Source organism: Pristis pectinata, chromosome 3, assembly GCF_009764475.1.
Source record: "Pristis pectinata isolate sPriPec2 chromosome 3, sPriPec2.1.pri, whole genome shotgun sequence".
NCBI classification, from domain to species: Eukaryota; Metazoa; Chordata; class Chondrichthyes; order Rhinopristiformes; family Pristidae; genus Pristis; species Pristis pectinata.
The window spans coordinates 130828395-130847237 of record NC_067407.1 but is presented as its reverse complement, the minus strand read 5'-3'; the positions used below and the strand labels follow the sequence as shown (position 1 = coordinate 130847237).

Sequence of the window (18843 nt, the reverse complement as noted above, 5' to 3'; positions counted from 1 at the left end):
CCACCTGCTTGGTTGCAAGCAGATTGCAAACATCCTCTGGGTGGGATAAAATGTTTCCTTGGATACGCCTCACCTTTAAAGCTATCCCTCTGGTTTTAGTTGTCTCTGTTCTGGGGAAATGTTTCTCACTATCCACCCTGTCTATGCCCCATGATTTTGATTACCTCTATCAGCTCCCTCCTCGGCCTCCTCTGTTCCAAGAGAAACAATCCCAGCCTGTACAGTCTCTCTTCATGACTGAAACATTCCATCCCAGGCAACGTCCAAGTAAATCTCCACTGCATCTTTCTTGGTGCACTCGTGCCCTTCCTATAGTGTGGCGACCAGAACTGCACACAGTGCCCCAGCTGTAGCCTAACCAAAGTTTTACAGAGTCATAAAGTCCTGGGTTTTGGAAGTGCTGTCAGAGTAGCCTAGGCTGATAGTTGAATTTTAGTACATACTGCAGCCCTAGTGCATTGGTGGTAGAGGGGATTAATGTTTAGGGTGTTGATAGGGTGCCAGTCAAGTCCTGGATAGTGTTGAGCAGCTTGGGTTTGTTGGTGCAGCATGCACCCAGTGTATTTCATCACACTTCTGATTTGTGTGCCTTGTTGATGTTGATGGTGAGAAGGTTTTGGGGTATCAAGAGGTGAGCTGCTCACTGCAGGACACCCAGTCTTAGTCTTGCTTTTGCAGCCACGTTGGATGATCCAATTGAGTTTCTGTTCAGTGGCGACCACTACATCCCCCCCCCCCCCACCAGGATGTTGATGTTGGGGTCTTGATGATGGTCATGCCATTGAATGTCAAGGATTAGTGGTTCGACTGTCTCTTGTCGGAGGTGATCATTGCTGGCTACCTCGGCAGCATGAGTGTTATGTCACCAATCATCCATGCCAGAACAATGAATAGATTTTGCTGTATGTAGGCATGTACTTCATTTGTTCAGAAGTTTTGATTGGACTTGGACACTATGCAATCATCAATGAAGCATCCTCGGTTCTGTCTGACTGATGGAAGGAAGGTCATTTGATGAAGCAGCTGAAGATGGCTGGGCTGCAGTAATGTCTGAGGGCTCAGATGATTGATCTCCCAACAACTACAACCTTTTGTCTGCATTCAATTTTGTGAATGGATAACAAGTATGTAATTTATTTCTAAGAAGTGCACTTTTTTTTACTGGCTAACTGTTTATGTCCTTTAGGTAATGGAGTAGTTGTTCATCTACCAGGTCTATTTGAAGAAGCTGCAAAAAATGCGAAGAAAGGAAAAGGTTAGTACAGTGGATTTCAGGCTGATTTTGTAACCGAGCTATAAAGTGATTTGATAGAATTTTCTCCTTTTGTCTCTACCTGAAACATTTCGTATATATTTCCTTTCAACATAATATGCCATTCAGTCTTTCAAGTTTGTGCCAGCTTTTAAGAAATCCCATCAACCCCCTTCCCCTAATTATTTCCCCTCTAACATATTCTCCCTCGCGTGTCTATTAACTCCCTCAGTTCTCCTACCACCCACCTACACGAGGAGTAATTTACACTAGCCAGTTAACCTACCAGTACATCTTGTGGGAAGTTGGGGGGGGGGGGGGGGGGGGGGGCGGGACAGGAGTACCCCATGCAGTCAAAAACTACTCACAGGCAGCACTAGAGGTTAGAATTGAATGCCAGTTGCTGGAACTATGCGGCAGCAGCCTTCCCTATTGTACTGCTGTACTCCATACTGCACTATTTGTGGTTTTGAACATATCAACTCTGCTCCTAGGCTTCTTACTCCCGATTCTCCAGTCTATCCACATGATCCCTTGTTTTTAGCACCATTCTGGTAAATCTACTCCCTATAGTCTTCCTAAAGTGCAGTTTTCAGAACTTAATGCCATACTTCAGCTTGAGGCTTAACAGTGTTTTATAATTTCCATACTTGTATACTCTTTGCATGTACTAGCCATATCCAGGATCCCATATGCTTTTTTTTAAGTAGCCTTGTCAACTTCTGTCAACACCATCTCAGGGAACAGCAGAGAGCACTCCACATCCTGACCAATATTTCTCCTGCATCCAAAATCATCATTGTGTTTGTAGACATTAGCAATTAATCCTTTGTGCTATATTTAGAAGTAGTATAATTTTATGTTCATCTTCAGGTCTTGAAGGTTGGGAGAACAGATTGATCATTTCAGACAGAGCTCATATTGGTAAGGCAAATCACTACTAAATTGTTACTTTAGCAACTGAATTAATAAAATAGCTTTATTTTTCTGTTTACCTTTGTTACATTGAACTCTATTTAAATAAAGCTCTGTTGGTTATTGTATGCACATATTGATCGGATGTTAGTTTAACTAGTTCCTTTTTTAACTGTGCTAGGAAATTTTCCTTTTAGTCAATATTGATTTTTTTCCCTTGATTTATCATGGTTGACCCAAGTGGTGAGTGGGAGAGGTGCATAGGTTCCTCCTGATGGTGAAAATAGTTTTGGCCTAGGTCCTAACTGGCCCAGACCAAACAACTGTAATAAATTGATAGAATTACTAAGAGGCCAATGTCCATTGTACTTTATATTAGAATTAGAATGTTTTTTTTTATTCTTATAAAGTTTATCAGTTGCTGTTGCAGGGCTTTTACTTCTGTCCCTGTTAAATGAATATCATGTTTCAGTTAATTCATCCTACTCTTTTAACAAATAGATAAGATGGATTGGGACACAGATAAAATAGATTGTTACAGTCTTTATCCGAGGGTAGGGAGTCGAAAACTAAGGTGAGAGGGGGAAAATTTATGGGGGACCTGAGAGGCAAGTTTTTCCACACAGGGTGGTGAAGCTGGCAAAGGAAGTGGTAGTACAATTACAGTGCTTAAAAGACATTTGCACAGGTACATGGATAGGAAAGTTTAGAGGGATATGGGCCAAATGTAGGCAAATCGGACTAGCTCAGGATGACACCTCGGTCAGCGTGGACTAGTTGGGCCGAAGAGCCTGTTTCTGTGCTGCATAACTCTATCACTCTGAATAGTTAGATCTATCCTGCTATGTAGCCAGATTGTAGTTGTTGTGAATCTTATTAAAATTAGTTCACCAGGCTGGAAAATCACTCAGAGAAGTTGATTGAAGTAATCTCTAGCAAATTGCAAGAGACAGATTGATTGAAGTGAATTACATGGTTGGAAGTGCCAAAGATAGCTTGATGTTTTGATGAGTATGACACAAGCATGCTATGACAAATATATACTGATAACATTGATGGACAGTTAAGTTCTATTTCCTTGCACATAATATGGTGTGAATGGTGACAGTATGCCAACTTCCACAATTGACTAGAAAATTGACTTTTCTTTATCTCCCACTTGTTAAGCATTTGCAAGAACTACTTTGATTCTGATTTGTCAGGCTGCTGATAGTTATCACAGTAAGACCTCGAATAATTTATGTGCTACTTCAATTAACCAAATTAGTGCAGCATTATCAATTATTTATCCCTTTGTTTTTAGTATTTGATTTCCACCAAGCTGCTGATGGTGCTCAAGAACAACAGAGGCAACAACAAGCTGGAAAAAAGTAAGGCTTCTGTTTTTTGTCCATGTAAATTTTATACAATAGTTTCTAAAATGGAATTTAATAAATTGTAGGGAAAGTCTTTGATTATGTTTGGGTATACAGAATGTTGCACCACTGAAGGATGCAGTTCATCTTCTTGGAGCTTGGACGGGTTCTTGGTAACACCAAGAAGTGTTAGGAGCCATTTGGTAGCAGGAATACTGTACTGTTAGTGATCTTTTAACTGTTTATGTCATACATCAAGCATTTATTCTAACCCTGGCTGATTTCATTTTTTTAAACTGCAAAAGCTTAAACCATAGTGAACGTTAGCTGATCTAAAAATCTGTGTTAAGTGCAGAGCAAATTACAGGAAAAGAAAGTTCTTGGTTTTCACTGTAAATTCTGTGGGTAATTAGGAAAATATTTTTAATTTTAAAAATTGTTTTTCATTTGTTTGTCAATTGCATAAAAAACAGGGTTTTGACTATATGATTATTAGATTAGCTGATCTACTGTGGCATAATAATTGTAATTATTGGAATGATTTCCATTTTCAGCTATCAAGTTCTGCTTTGTTTTTATATAACTCAGAAAGGGAGGAATATAATTACAACGAGATAAATCTTCCCAGCCAGTGTTCTGTTTATTAATTTGAAATAGCTGATCGATTGACTGATTTTAAACCTTTCTGCATTTTCTTGATTTCTCTACCTTGTTGTGTTTACTTAATATGTGAGAAGAAAAGACAGGGTATTTAGTTTTTATTGTAATCTTTCATTGAATGAAGGTGCAGTACACATATGATTGTTTTTGGAACAGGGCTCTGTACGTATACCCCTGGAACCCAGTAATAAAGCCTTCTGTCCTGAAAAAGATTTATTTAACCCTCTTGCTTTGTTCTTTAACCAAACTTCTCTTCCTACCCATATGTCATCTACAACAGTATTTACACAACATCCTTTTCAGTGCCTTTAAGTGCCCTCAGAAAATCCAGATCCACCCCATCCACTGGTATCCCCTTACCTTCACTGTTACATAAGTTTTCATACATCCTTTTCCTTTTATAAAACAAGTTTGAATCTGCCTAATATTACATTATGATTTCCAGGTGTCTAGTCATAATTCTCTCTAATGCCCTACCGATGCTGCCTTTAGCACTCAGGATGCACTCCCAGGAATAAAAGTGCTAATGGAATAGGGGCTAAAAGGGGTTATTAAAGGGTTGTATATCGAGAGAGTCAATGCTGCTGTGCCAGGAACTTGGCGTGAACCTTTGCCCTCTGCTGATGCTGTCACAGCAATGAACCACTCACAGTTTGGTATGAAGAGGCTGCTGCTGAGCAGGCCAGGTCCAGTGAGATGCTGAGATGTGGGGCTCAGGGTTGCACTCTAGCCAGCACGGTGAGTGCAGGCCATTGCTGGGGACTGGCAACACCTGCTCCATGTGTTGATGCACTGCTCAGCTGAGCTTGTTACCATAGAGAAATCTCCAGACCTGGGCGAGCTGTGCAGCCAAATGAGAGGCAGTTTCCATCAGATTTATTCAGATTTATCTAATTACTTGAATTAAATTTCCCAGCAGAGGTAGTGGGATTTAAACTTGCATCTTTAGATCAGTAGCATAACTATTCTTTTCCAGCTTACTTAACCAATATACTGCTGAACCCCTTGTTGTTGACTATAATGATTGACGTTAGTTCCAACACTAGGCAGCTTATTAATAAGGACCACTAATCACAAGTAGTTTATGATGTTGGAAAACTAGTCTGTTTCTCACTGTTGACAGTCATAGTTTTAAACCATTATAAAATCATATCATAGCATCAGGTCCTGTTTTAATTTCAACCATACTATTATGTGTTGTGATGGTGACAGAGTTACATAGAGGAATAAGTATTATTTGCGAAACTTCCTAACTAGGTATATTGCTTGATTAATCAAACAAAATAGAACTTATTTCTTTTTTACTTTACAGCTTGGGCACCACAAAGAAGGGAATTGGTCCAGTGTATTCTTCAAAAGCAGCTCGGAGTGGGCTCAGGATATGTGACCTCCTGACTGACTTTGATGACTTTTCTGAAAGGTATTTAAGCTTGTCCCTTCCTTCAGTTGCTGCTTGGACTTTCTCTCCACTAGTTTTCTGATTGCTCAAGCCACCCTCAGTGAGAGCTTTGTGCTTTACATGGCTGCTGTTTTCCTGGTTGTGAAAGCCTGGCATTTTCATCCATGATGTATAATATTTTAAATGATAGCATGAATAGCATTCAATACATAAAACCACTTGCCTCCTATGCTTTTCATCTTGCTATTTACCATAATGTGTGCAGATGAGCATTAAGGTCACATTGTTAGTGGCAGTGTCTGTTACTAATCAGAAATGCAAGTAGCCACATCTGGATTCCTAATTGGCTACATGTGCTTAATGCATTAAGCAGCAGAGTTGTAGGTGTTGATAACTGTTTGCAGTTTAGCCTTTTTGCAAATTTACAGCCTTATGGAATTCAAAGAAAATTGTTCAGCTAATTTTCAACAAAACAATTGGGAGGAGGTGACCACTGAGAGAAATTGACAAATACAGATTGTCCAGGGCTTGTTTCTTCCTGTTTGTGATGTTGCGGTAAAATTGACCACTATTAATGAGACTTGATCTCGGCATGTGGCCAAATTGAATGGATGAACCAGGACATGGTGGATTTCAGTGAGAGTTTAGCCCACTGGAGCAACTGAAACCGGGGTGAGGAATCAATTAGCAAATCTGCAAAAACAACTTGAACAATTATGGATCATTTCGCAGAATACTTAAACCATACAGACTTTGAAAAGATCATACCTGAATGCCAAGTAGTGCTTTTGTCCAAATAAAGAGAATGAGAAGTTTTCCTAAAACCTTTGACTTAAAAATTAATTGCAAGACACACAACATATTTAGTGAATAATTGCAACTAATGGGAGGAGACTCCAAGGACATCCCCATTCTCAGTGATGCCAGGGCCCAGCATAAGTGCATTTTGTTTTTTTCAAAAAAGGACTGAACCATAACCATGCTCATGTGGAAGTGCCAAACAGATGATCTATCTTGGCTTCCATCATCACAGCAGCCAGTCTCCGGCCAATTTGATTTGATTGCTCCACGTGATACCAAGAAACAGCTGAGAGCTAAGACTTGGGACTAGACAACATCTCAGCACTAGTACTGAAGAGTTGAACTTCAGAACGGATCGCTTCTCTGACCAAGCTATTCAGTACAGTTGCAACACTTGCATCTACCTAACAATATGGAAAATTGCCTTGGTAATTAACCAAGGCAAATCCAGTTTGGCTGATTACTGCCTAATCAGTTCACCCGTAATCATCAGCACAGTGATGAAAGCTGTCATTGACCTGAAACGTCAACTATCCCTTTGCCTCCACAGATGCTGCTTGACCTGCTGAGTTCCTCCAGCAGTTTATTTTTATGCTTGGGTGTAAGATCGAAAGGTTCAGTCAATTCCAGTGGCTTTCTGCTAGAATGATATTGTGTACCAATTCACCACAATGTGATAGTCATAGGATAGAAACAGGTCCTTTGGCCCAACTCCATGCTGACCTAGATGCCCTTCTAAGCTGGTCCCATTTGCCTGCGTTTGGCCCATATCCCTCTAAACCTTTCCAATCCATAATAATTTATTATTGACAATGATGATAATTAATAATGATTTTAAAATTGCTTGAGCACCATGCTTTTTTCCCCTATGAATCTTAAGTTATCTAAACACTGAAAAATCTAAGATTTTGAATTAAATTCAATTTGGAGAAATAAATTTAAAAATACAATTAATGGAGTAAGTTGATACTCTGAAGTGCAATTCATTGGACATCACATGCTTCAATACTGTACAGAAGCTCAAAACTGCAGATGCTGGAAATCCAGAATCAACACCCAAATCCTGTAAATCTCAGTAGGTTAGGCAGCAGATGTGGAGAAAATTTACATTTCGGGTCAATGACTTTCATCAGAAGTTTTATTTCAGTTTGTCGGCATCAATATTTTGTTACAATGCTGTAGTCCTAGTGATACAGTTATGGGCCCTGCAGCCATCTGAGTGCATTAAGTACCCATTTACACATAATCCCTTTTATTTTATTCTCCCTACATTTCCTACCCCCTAGATTCGACCACTCACCTACACAAGAGGGGCAATTTACGGTGAACATTATCTGACCAACATACATTTTGGGAGGTGGGTGGAAACCAGAGCATCCAGAGGAAATCCAAGCAGTCACAGGGAGAACATGCAAAATCCACACAGACAGCACCAAAGGTCAGGATTGAACTCTGGTCGCCAGAAATGTCAGGCTGCAGCTGTAGTATCTACACTGCTGCACTGCCTATTAATACTTGAAAATCATTGATCATTAGTTATTCATCTCTAGTGTTGAGAATATTTTGGTATGAAATACTTTTCCCTGTAACTCTTAGCAGTCTGAAACTAATTGACTGCAGGCACTGAGGCATTTAATATGTTGTTTTGCAAGTACAAATTAATTTTTTGGTTTCTTGTTGACCAGCTCTACTAATGTTCCCTGTTATGTGTTTATTGTTGTGTGATACAGATGCTATTTCAATATTTGACAGAAGATATCAGTGAATATATTGAACAAAATGAAACCTTCAGGAAGCAAATTTACCTACTCAAATCAATCAGTCTCAGATTTTCAATTTATTGTTAACCTGGTATCAATTATTGTTTGAAACATTTCAATTTTCTCTCACCTTCTTCAGATAGAATAGTTTCTCAACTTCCTTCCAGTAAGGCAAGGCTCTTGAGTTTTAGACCTGGACTCCCCAACCAATGGAAATTATTTTTCTTTATCCACCTTATCATTTTTTAATTTTAAGAATTTGAGTAAAATTTAATCTAAATTCTAGGGAATGCCACCCATGTTTCTGTAATTCATAATTCATCCTAGCAAGTTATGCTTTCTAAAACCACAATATAGCTTTACTAAGCTGTGGTAACCTGGAACTGCTCAGTGTACACCAGGTTTGTAGCCTATTTTCTTCCTCCTTGCACTCCTGACAGGCATGGTAGTGTAGCAGTTAGCGTAATGCTATTACAGCGCCAGCGACCTGGGTTCGATTCCGGCCACTGTCTGTAAGGAGTTTGTACCTTCTTCCTGTGTCTGTGTGGGTTTCTCCAGGTGCTCCGGTTTCCTCCCACATTCCAAAGACGTACAGGTTAGGAAGTTGTGGGCATGCTGTGTTGGCACTGGAAGCATAGTGACACTTGCGGGCTGCCCCCAGAACACTCTACACAAAGATGCATTTCACTGTGTGTTTCAATCTACATGTGACTAATAAAGGTATCTTATCTATAAAGACCAGCATTCCATAAACTACCTGGATTATTTTCTTGAGGTGTCCATGACATTTTAATGATCTACATACAAGGGCTCCTAAGTCTCTTTACACCTAACAACTACTGTTTTTTTCACCTGTTTTGAAAGTGCTCTGTTTTCTTCTTTTATTCCAAATTGGAAGACCCTGTATTTGTCTTTATTAAAATCCATTTATCACAGTTTGCCCATTCACTTAATTATTAATATAGTACTTCATCCACACTGCTAATAATACTGCCTATATTTACTCATTGATAGAAAGCCACCTTATCACATACTGATAACAGAGTACCTGCAAATTATCACTGCTCTTATCTTCTATCACACAGCCAATTTCCCAGTCCGTTAATTAAATAAGCTTGCAATTCGAATTAAAATTTTCAGATAATGGTTTTTATAAGACACTATTAATTGTCTTCTGGAAGTTCATTAAAGTACACTAACATCTGGTCCAGTTTAGCCACCTCATCAAATTCACCAGGGACGACTGCCCTTCATAAATTCACTTTGGCCCCTTCTGCAGTTTGAAAATGTCAAGGTGTTCAGTCAAAGACTTCATGAATGTCCTGACGTCAGCTATTAAGCTAACGAGTCTGGAATTCATTGATTTCCCCCATTCGCCTTTCTTCAGAAGCAAACCAATGTGTGCAACTTTACAATCGAGAAGAATAGTTCCTGTATCAGGAATTCGGAGGAGAATGATTTGGGGCTCTACAGTGTTAAGACCATAAGATATAGGAGCAGTATTAGGCCATTTGGCTCTTCGAGTTTGCTCTGCCATTCGATCATGGCTGATTTATTTTTCCCTCTTAACCCCATTCTCCTTCCTTCTCCCCATAACCTTTGATGCCCTTACTAATCAAGAACCTGTCAACCTCTGCTTTAAATATACCCAATGACTTGGCCTCCACGGCCATCTGCGGCGATGAATTTCACAGATTCCCCACCCTCTGGCTAAAGAAATTCCTCCTCATCTGTTCTAAAGGGACATCCTTCTATTTTGAGGCTGTGCCCTCTGGTCCTAGACTCTCCCACTACTGGAAACATCCTCTCCACATCCACTCTATCCAGGCCTTTCAATATTTGGTAGGTTTCAATGAGATCCCCCCAATCCTTCTAAATTCCAGCAAGTACAGTCCCAGAGCCATCAAATGCTCCTTGTGTGTTAACCCTTTCATTCCCGGAATCATTCTTGTAAACTTGCTCTGGACCCTCTCCAATGCCAGCACATCCTTCTTAGATATGGGGCCCAAAACTGCTCACATAACTCCAAATGTGGTCTGACCAGTGCCTTATAAAGCCTCAGCATTACATCCTTGCTTTCATATTCTAGTCCTCTTGAAATATATGCTAACATTGCATTTGCCTTCCTCACTACAAACTCAACCTGCAAGTTAACCTATTTCAACTGCTTCCTCTTAAAACGTCGGGATGGAAACTGACTGTGGACCACCCTTTATTATTTTCTTCATTCATCTTACTTTGCAAGTATTAATTTTGGCAATAACCTGTCTGATTCAATAACTTTTCTTTGGATTTCTACATGATCTCCTCTTCTTCCTCTGTAAATGCTGAACACAATGCAGTTATTCAGCAGGCCTGGTAGAATCTGTGGGAAGGGCAGAGTTGACACATGGCATTTGGATGAGAGATCATGGCTCTGAAAACCTCAACCTTCCATTTTGCTTCACAGTTGTAGTCTGACTTGCTGGATGTTTCTGGCATATCTGTTTTGATTTTTGTAACTGAAGTCATCTTTGCAAGAAAGTTGGATGTAAATAGACCCATTCATCCAGTCAGAATGTTATAAAGCACAGAAACAGGCCAGTCAGCCCATTTAGTTCATGCTGACCCGGGTGTCTTCCTGAGCAAGTCCCATTTGCCTGCATTTGGCTCACATCCCTCTAAATCTTTCCTATCCATGTGCCTGTCCAAATATCTTTTAAACATTGTAATTGTATCCGCTCATTCCATATACCCATATACTGTGTGTGTGTGGGAGGGGGGGGGAGCGGAATTGCCTCTCATGTTCCCTTTAAAACTTTCCCTCTCACCTTAAACCTATGCCCTCTAGTTTCAGACTCCCCTACCTTGGGAAAAAGACTGTGACAATCGATCATATTTATGCCCCTCATAATTTTATAAGGTTCTCTATAAAGTCACTCCTCAGCCTCCTTTGCTCCAGGGGAAACAATCGCAGCCTATCCAGTCTCTCCTTATAATCCCTCCAGTCCCAGCAACATCCCTGTGAATTTGGACTACATCTAAATTATTATTCTTCTGAGTAAAGTAATTTTATCCTGTTAAGCTTTGTCTCTTGAATTAATTTTGAAACATTGAGTTCCTAGTCCTTTTACCTCATAACTTCTGCTGTTCTACCTTTTTTTGCCTAACTGTTCATGTGTGCTTGCGTAAATATAAATGACGTAAATGAAAACACATGAAATATTGTGGATATTACAGATATCTTCCCCCTTCCTCCACTCAATCTCTCAATCTACTGTCTTCTGCAGGAACACTGCACCTTTTTTTCCTCTGTGGATCAGCAGTACTGGAGTTTCAATAATCTCTGAATTTCTTGATTTATATTTATACGTTAATCAATTTTTTTTGTTCATTTTTATCATCTGAAGTGTGAACATTGTTTATAGCATAATCAACAAAATCTCCACCTTGGTATGTTCTATTGCATTACTAAACTGTATACTTTCTGATTCACCTGGTTACTTTCATATTTAATTAAATGCCTTTTCTAGCCATCAGCCCTTTGATGTTTCCGGCTTTGTTTTAAATCATCACCTTTCCTAAAGGTAGTGACAAATTCTGGGATCCAATCCCATTTATGCCTGGCAGGCACCTATCAGATCACATGTGCAACTGAGGCTCACGAATGATTCTAGGTAGTACCAAAACCGCTTTTCGCAGTTTGGGTGCATTGCAAATGAGGCTAACCCTGCCTCTGCCCCTGCCCTTACTATGCTAGCTAGAATGCTAGCTTCTCACAGCTAGGAGTTAGTGGAATTTGGGAAAAGAAATATGGGTAGTCTCAACTATTATTCACAAATGAGGGAATAAGAACATGTACCACCTGGCTCAGGGACAGTTTCTATCCCACTGTTATAAGACTATTGAACGATCTCCTAGTACGATAAGGTGGACTTTTGACTTCACAATCTACCTTGTTATGATCTTGTGCCTTATTGTTTGCCTGCACTGCACTTTCTCTATAACTGTAACACTTTATTCTGCATTCTGTTATTTTACCTTGTACTACCTCAATGCACTGTTGTAATGAATTGATCTGTATGAATGGTATGCAAGACAAGCTTTTCACTGTACCTTGGTCCATGTGACAATAATAAACCAATTTACCAAGAACATGCTTTTCCTAATCAGCAGTAGAATTAATGTCATCAGGTCTGAGGGGGAAAAAAAATCAAAGAAAAGCTGGATATTTATTGAATGGGAGATTGGAGAGGTGTTGATAATGAATGAGTTAACAATATGCCAATTTTCAAAAAGAATCTGGGCAAATCTCACTGTCATTGATATCCAGATCCAGTCATTTATGATACCCAGGAGACGTTCAAGCATATCAGAGAGATTCAGCTGGTTGCCAACATCTGAAATTGAATTGTGAACAAATACTAAACGTGCTTGATTTTTCTACTTGAAAAGTAAAAACTGAGAGATGATAATGGGGATATGCAATTAGATACATTTAAGTCTGCAGTATATAATTAAGTTATAAGAAAAGGAGTCACTGATTAAAGCAGGTGAGGGAAATTCAGGACCACTATCTCAAAGGTTTTGATCACTATGTGGAATAGATATGAACAGGGTAATCAATGTCTGGCGTAACAGATCCATCTGCAGAGTTTCAGAAAGAATAACAGAGACTCATTTACAAAGAAAATAGGAAACAAGAAAGACTCAGATGGGTGAACCATGATGGAATGCAGAACTGATTTTATCTATCTTTAGAGGCCCTAGCAGAGACCAGTGATCAAACTGGGAGCATCACCATTTAATGACTTAAGTGGCAGATGCAGTTCAACCCAGATAAGTGTGAAGTGGTTCATTTTAGTTGGTCAGATATGTTGGCAGAATATAGTCTTACTGGTAGGACTCTTGGCAGTGTGGAGGATCAGAGGGATCTTGGGGTCCGAGTCCATAGGACGCTCAAAGCGGTGGTGCAGGTTGACTCTGGTTAAGAAGGCATATGGTGTATTGCCCTTCATCAATCGGGGAATTGAATTTAGGAGCCGTGAGGTATTGTTGCAGCTATATAGGTCCCTGGTCAGACCCCACTTGGAGTACTGTGCTCAGTTCTGGTCGCCTCACTACAGGAAAGATGTGGAAGCCATAGAAAGGGTGCAGAGGAGATTTACAAGGATGCTGCCTGGGATGCGGAGCATGCCTTATGAAAGCAGGTTGAGGAAAATCTGCCTTTTCTTCTTGGAGAGACGGAGGATGAGGGGGGACCCGATAGAGGTGTATAAGATGATGAGAGGTATTGATAGGGTAGATAGAGGCTTTTCCCCCGGGGCTGAATTGGTGGCCACAAGAGGACATAGGTTTAAGGTGCTGGGGAGTAGGTATAGAGGAGATGTCAGGGGTAAGTTTCTTACTCAGAGAGTGGTGAGAGCGTGGAATGGGCTGCCGGAAATGGTGGTAGAGGCTGATACAATAGGGTTTTTCGAGAAACTGTTAGATTGGTGTATGGAGCTGAGTAAAATAGAGGGCTATGGGTAAGCCTAGTAATTTCTAGGGTAGGGACATGTTCGGCACAGCTTTGTGGGCCGAAGGGCCTGAATTGTGCTGTAATTGTTCTATGTTCTATTACAGAGGATTTATACCAGGTTTCACGAAGTAACTTTGTGAAACCTGTGTTTCTGTGCTTATTGCTGTTTTCTAGCATTTTCTTGGGTTTCCTGCCAGATTGCACTGAGTAACCTACTGCTTAGAATGAGTGCTTCACAGTGTGCATCTCTGGGGAACTCTGAATGCAAACTATCTGTGGTACTTTGCTACGTGAAATCTTTTCCCCTTGCGAATGGAAGCTATCCTTTGTGTGGAGGTTTAAATTTGTTAAATTGGCCAATCTTTTACTTCAGGTACTCAAGCTTTGTTTTGCCCTTTTTACCCAATTGGTACAGCACATTGTATCTATAACCATCAGTACTTAAACTGGATGTATTGAAAGTTAATGGTTTATTAATAGCAGCATAATGTTTAGATGTAGCAATAGCTTAATATCTGGTATCAGAAAGTGAAAATTGGGAAAACTACTGATTTGCAAAATTGTACAAATGGCATTTTTAATAATTTTCAGCATGTGTATCAAAATTTGCTGTTTACAATATTTAGCTGGTTGAGCGTTTCACAGTTTGACTGAGTTTAATAACCAATTAGTCATTCCAAGAACTGCATCATACGCACACTTGCAGACTCTGTGCAATGGGACCAAATCTTGAGAGGAAGGCTCAAATCAAAAACCTTTGGAAATTTCAGGTAGAACAGAGAGGTTTTGTAATAATTGCAGGATAACTGGGAAACGCCTCCCTCGACAGGTTCACTCCAGAACCGGGGTCACTCAGTCATTGAGCTGCAGCATATAGACGATGCTTATTATAGTGTCCGCACACATTAGGAGGCTGAGCTCCAAGTCATTTTCAACTCTGTCATTCAAGCACACAGAAAAATTGGCTTACACTATCCATCCATAAACCTGGATCCTCTACCAATGTGCCCTAACTACACGACCCTGCTGTGGATATTTTTGTGTTGCATACCAGCTTTACTGATGCTGTTTCTTAAAATGCAATACCATTGCCTCTTTATGATACCCTAATATGGAAATTCTTTTTACTACCAAGATGTTCTTTTATTTTCTATTGACTTTAGTGCAAAGTCTTGGGAAATCATCAGATGATGATCCATATTGTCTTCCTAAGAGTTCCTAATTTTGGTTTTCCTTGATGTATTTAATTTAAAGGTTTCCCAGAAATTCTGAGTTACTTAAATCATGCTCTGAACAACTGTAGAGTCTCTTTTTCCATCCCATCAAATATTTGAAGGATTAAATATGTGCAGTCCAGCAATGAGGCCTTTTTCTAGTCACAAAATGGAGTCACTTGCAGGTCATGCTCATCTCTGTTAAAAAGCAGGCATGTCTTTAAACCAATTCTATTGTGGACCTGTTTCATCCACAGGCTTCTGTGTGTTTAATTCATTGGATTGTATGACTAAGCATTTTTTTAAAAATATATGTATTTTCCTCAGGTTTAAAGTGTTGGCAAATCAGCACATGTCAATGTACCCTACTCTGGATGTTGATATAGATGGGGAACTAGAGAAGCTCAAGGTAAGCTGATGGGAACTTGGCTTTATTTTATATTGTTTATGTGTGTTTATATGGTTGTCACTGGCAAAATTCAAGACCAATGGCTTACTGTTGATCAAAATCCAAAAAAGATTTTAGGAGAAATGAAAAAGGACATCGTAAATCTCATCTAAAATTTTAGTGCAGCTGAGAAAATCCTGTAAGTTGCTTTCTTCCCCACACTCTATGACAGGTCCTCGTTCAAAAGGCTGTTGGGCAACAATGTGAATGACTGCTCCTGGGTTGATTAGTGGGACTGTTAAAATAAATACATTAAATAGTGTATTACATATGATTGTTTATGACAGGAGGCTCAAACTGACATGGAGCTGTACTTGGTGAGAACAGTTTCCCTCAGCTATTGGATAATGTTTGGACTTATGATTTGCAAGATAAATATTTTGTAATGAGGCTTAATTCTAATTTCTGTGTTAAAGCTTGTCTGCAATCCAGCAAGCATGACAATGGGGATAAATAGATTATCTTCAAAACTTGCACAGGTCTTATTATAGTGCATGCACTCCACACACTTTGCACCAATCCCAACCAAGTCATCGAACCCACAGACAAGGGTGGTGCCATTGTTGTCTGGCAGTCTGCCCTCTACCTTGCAGAAGCCAGGTGGTATTTCTTGGATACTTCTTCATACCTACCCCTGGACCATGACCCCACCGACAAACACCAGCCCATTACCTCCCAGACTGTCACAGATCTCATCACGTCAGGAGATCTCCCCTCCACAGCCTCCAACCTGATAGTGCCCCAGCTCCACGCTCCCTGTTTCTATCTCTTGCTCAGGATCCACAAACAAGTCTGTATTGGTGGGCCCATCGTTTCTCCCTGCTCTTGCCTTACTGGCATCTTGTCTCTCTCCTGTCTCCCCTTGCCCAGTCCTTTCCCACCTACATCTGGGACACATCACATACCCTCCACCATTTTGGCAATTTCCAATTCCTTGGCCCCCACCACCTCATCTTCACTATGGATGTCCAGTCTCCATCCCCCATCAGAAAAGCCTTAAAGCACTCCGCTTCTTTCTGCAACAAAGATCCAACCAGTTCCCCTCCACCAACACTCTCATCTGCCTGGCAGAACATATTTCTTACCCTGAACAACTTCTCTTTTGACTCCTCACTTCCTACAAATCAAACATGTAGCTATGGGCACTGGCATGGACCCTAGCTAAGCCTGTCTTTTCATTGGCTAAGTGGAACCCCCCCCCCCCCCACCCCCACCTGGTTCAATCCACCTACCACCCACATGTTTCGCCCACCAGATCTCCTCCCCCATTTGGTTCCATCTGCCTTTCATCTCTCCCCTACTGGTTCCCATTATCACCTTCCTTACTCATCAGAATCCAGCACTGGTAGCCTTTGTGTTCCTGCTTCTTGCTCTCCAACAGTTGTTTCCACCTTCATTCGCCCCCCCCCCACCCCCAAAAATCTGGCTCCACCTGCCTTTATGTTTCCATCTGTCTCCCAATTTCACCCCTCCTTGGTCCACCGATCACCTACTGGCCCCTGCCTCACTTCTCCCCCTCTCCTATTTATACTTGTTATTTTCATACTCAGTCCTGATGCAGGGTCTCGACCTGAGACATTGACAATTCCTCTACCCCTCCCCCCCACAGATGCTGATCGACCCATTGAGTTCCTCCAGCACTTTGTTTTTTGCTCCAGATTCCAGCATCTGCAGTCTCTTGTGTCTCCATGTAATTGTATCATTGCATAAGTTTTATCAAAAACAACATGAATCAGAGGTATTGATTTCTGATCAAATGGTTGCACGCTTTGAACAATGAACTTTTATTCCACGAGTATCTATTGTTTTGTTGCAGACTTCTTTCTAAGTTTCACATCTAATGTATAATGACATAGTTTCCAAACAAAGAATGTTCAGGATGTAGCTACCTATACTGCACCCTTTGAAGCTGAAGTCAACTCTGTGAATGTGACATTGTTTTTCCAAATTAATCGGAGGTAAGAAGGTTTGATGTCCTCGAGTCCTTCTCCACCAGGGTCGTCATGGGGCCTCTTCTGCCTCTTTGAACAGAGCCAAGCCAGTCTTTTCCACCTGCCTGAACTTGTTCTACTATTCCTATGATCTACTTGCATTCTCTAAAAACAAAAATGGTTTTTGTGTTGGCAATTTGCATAGATCCCAGCTCTACCAGCCTCCTCCTGAGATATGTGCAATATATTTTGTTTCCTTATCACTTTTTTCCATTTAATTGTGAGGATTGTCTTCATGCTGTTTTCTACTGTTCCACAAGTTCCTACTGAGACCAAAACTGTGTGCAGTAATCCGGGTGTGGTCTCATCAACATCCTGTACAATTATGACAAAGTTTACCAATCTCTAAACTGCAGCTCCACTGCCACCTTAACTGCTTGCTGCACAGAAACAGGCCTCTCAGCCCAACTGGTCTATGCCAACCAAGATTTCCATCTAAGCTAGTCCCATTTTCCGTTGCTTGGCCCATATTCCTCTAAACCTTTCCCATCCATGTACCAGTCCAAGTGTCTTTGAAACGGTGTTAATGTACATGCCTCAACCACTACTTCTGGCAGTCCATTCTATATATGGACCACCCTCTGGGTGAATATGTTGCCCCTCGGTTTCCTATTAAATCTCTCCCCTAAACCTATGTCCTCTTGTTCTTAGTCTTTTTCCCAGGGGTTGGGGAATTGAGTGCATTCCCCCTATCTATGGCCCTCATGATTTTATACACCCATATAATATCACTTCTCTCTTGAATTAGGATGTTGCATTTACTTTCAGTCCACTTTTACCCACTTAGAATTCAGTAGTTTTGATAAACTTCAACCAATGAGTCCACTATCTGTCACTACTTCCTTTAAAATCCTTGGTCTTAGCGACTTGTCTGCTATTAGTCCTGTAAATATGTCCTTCCTGATTGGAATTTTTACTCGTTCTTCTGTACGATTTGAAACTAGCGCATCTGTTATCATCAGGAAATTTGCAGTGTTTACCACGGTGAAGACTGATGCAAAAAATTAGTTTAACATATCTGCCAATTACTTGTTTCCTGATATTAATTCCCCAGCCTCATTCTCTAGAGGTCCCACTCTTATAGAACATAGAACAGTACAACACAGTACGGGCCCTTCTGCCCAAAATGTTGTGCCGACCTATATAAACCTTATCCACATTCAGTCTATCTCCCTGTCTACTTCACCTCCCATAACTCTCTATTTTTCTTTCATCCATGTGCCTATCTAATAGTCTCTTAAATGATCCTATTGTATCAGCACTACCACCACCCCCAGCAGTGCATTCCAGGCACCCACCACTTTCTGTGTAAACAAAAAAACCTACCTCTGACATCTCCCCTGAACTTTTCCTCCATGCACCTTAAACTGGTGACCTCTAGTATTGGCCATTACCGCCCTGGGGAAAAGATGCTGGCTGTCTATGCCTGTCATAATCTGATACATCTTTATCAAGTCACCTCTCATCCTCCGTCACTCCAAGGAGAAAAGCTCCAACTCACTCAACTTCTCCTCATAAGACATGTTCTCCAATCCAGGCAGCATCCTT

At 40.6% G+C, this 18843-nt stretch overlaps 1 protein-coding gene across 1 annotated transcript in view; it reads left to right on the top strand.

Moving 5' to 3' along the window:
* adss2 (adenylosuccinate synthase 2) overlaps positions 1–18843 on the top strand; it is a 98937-nt gene that overhangs the window by 58627 nt on the left and 21467 nt on the right. Inside the window, exons 3-7 of the mRNA XM_052012962.1 lie at positions 1187–1255; positions 2126–2176; positions 3471–3537; positions 5495–5602; positions 15184–15265. Of these exons, the coding sequence (XP_051868922.1) occupies positions 1187–1255; positions 2126–2176; positions 3471–3537; positions 5495–5602; positions 15184–15265 (377 nt within the window). The remainder of the gene's footprint in view (positions 1–1186; positions 1256–2125; positions 2177–3470; positions 3538–5494; positions 5603–15183; positions 15266–18843) is intronic.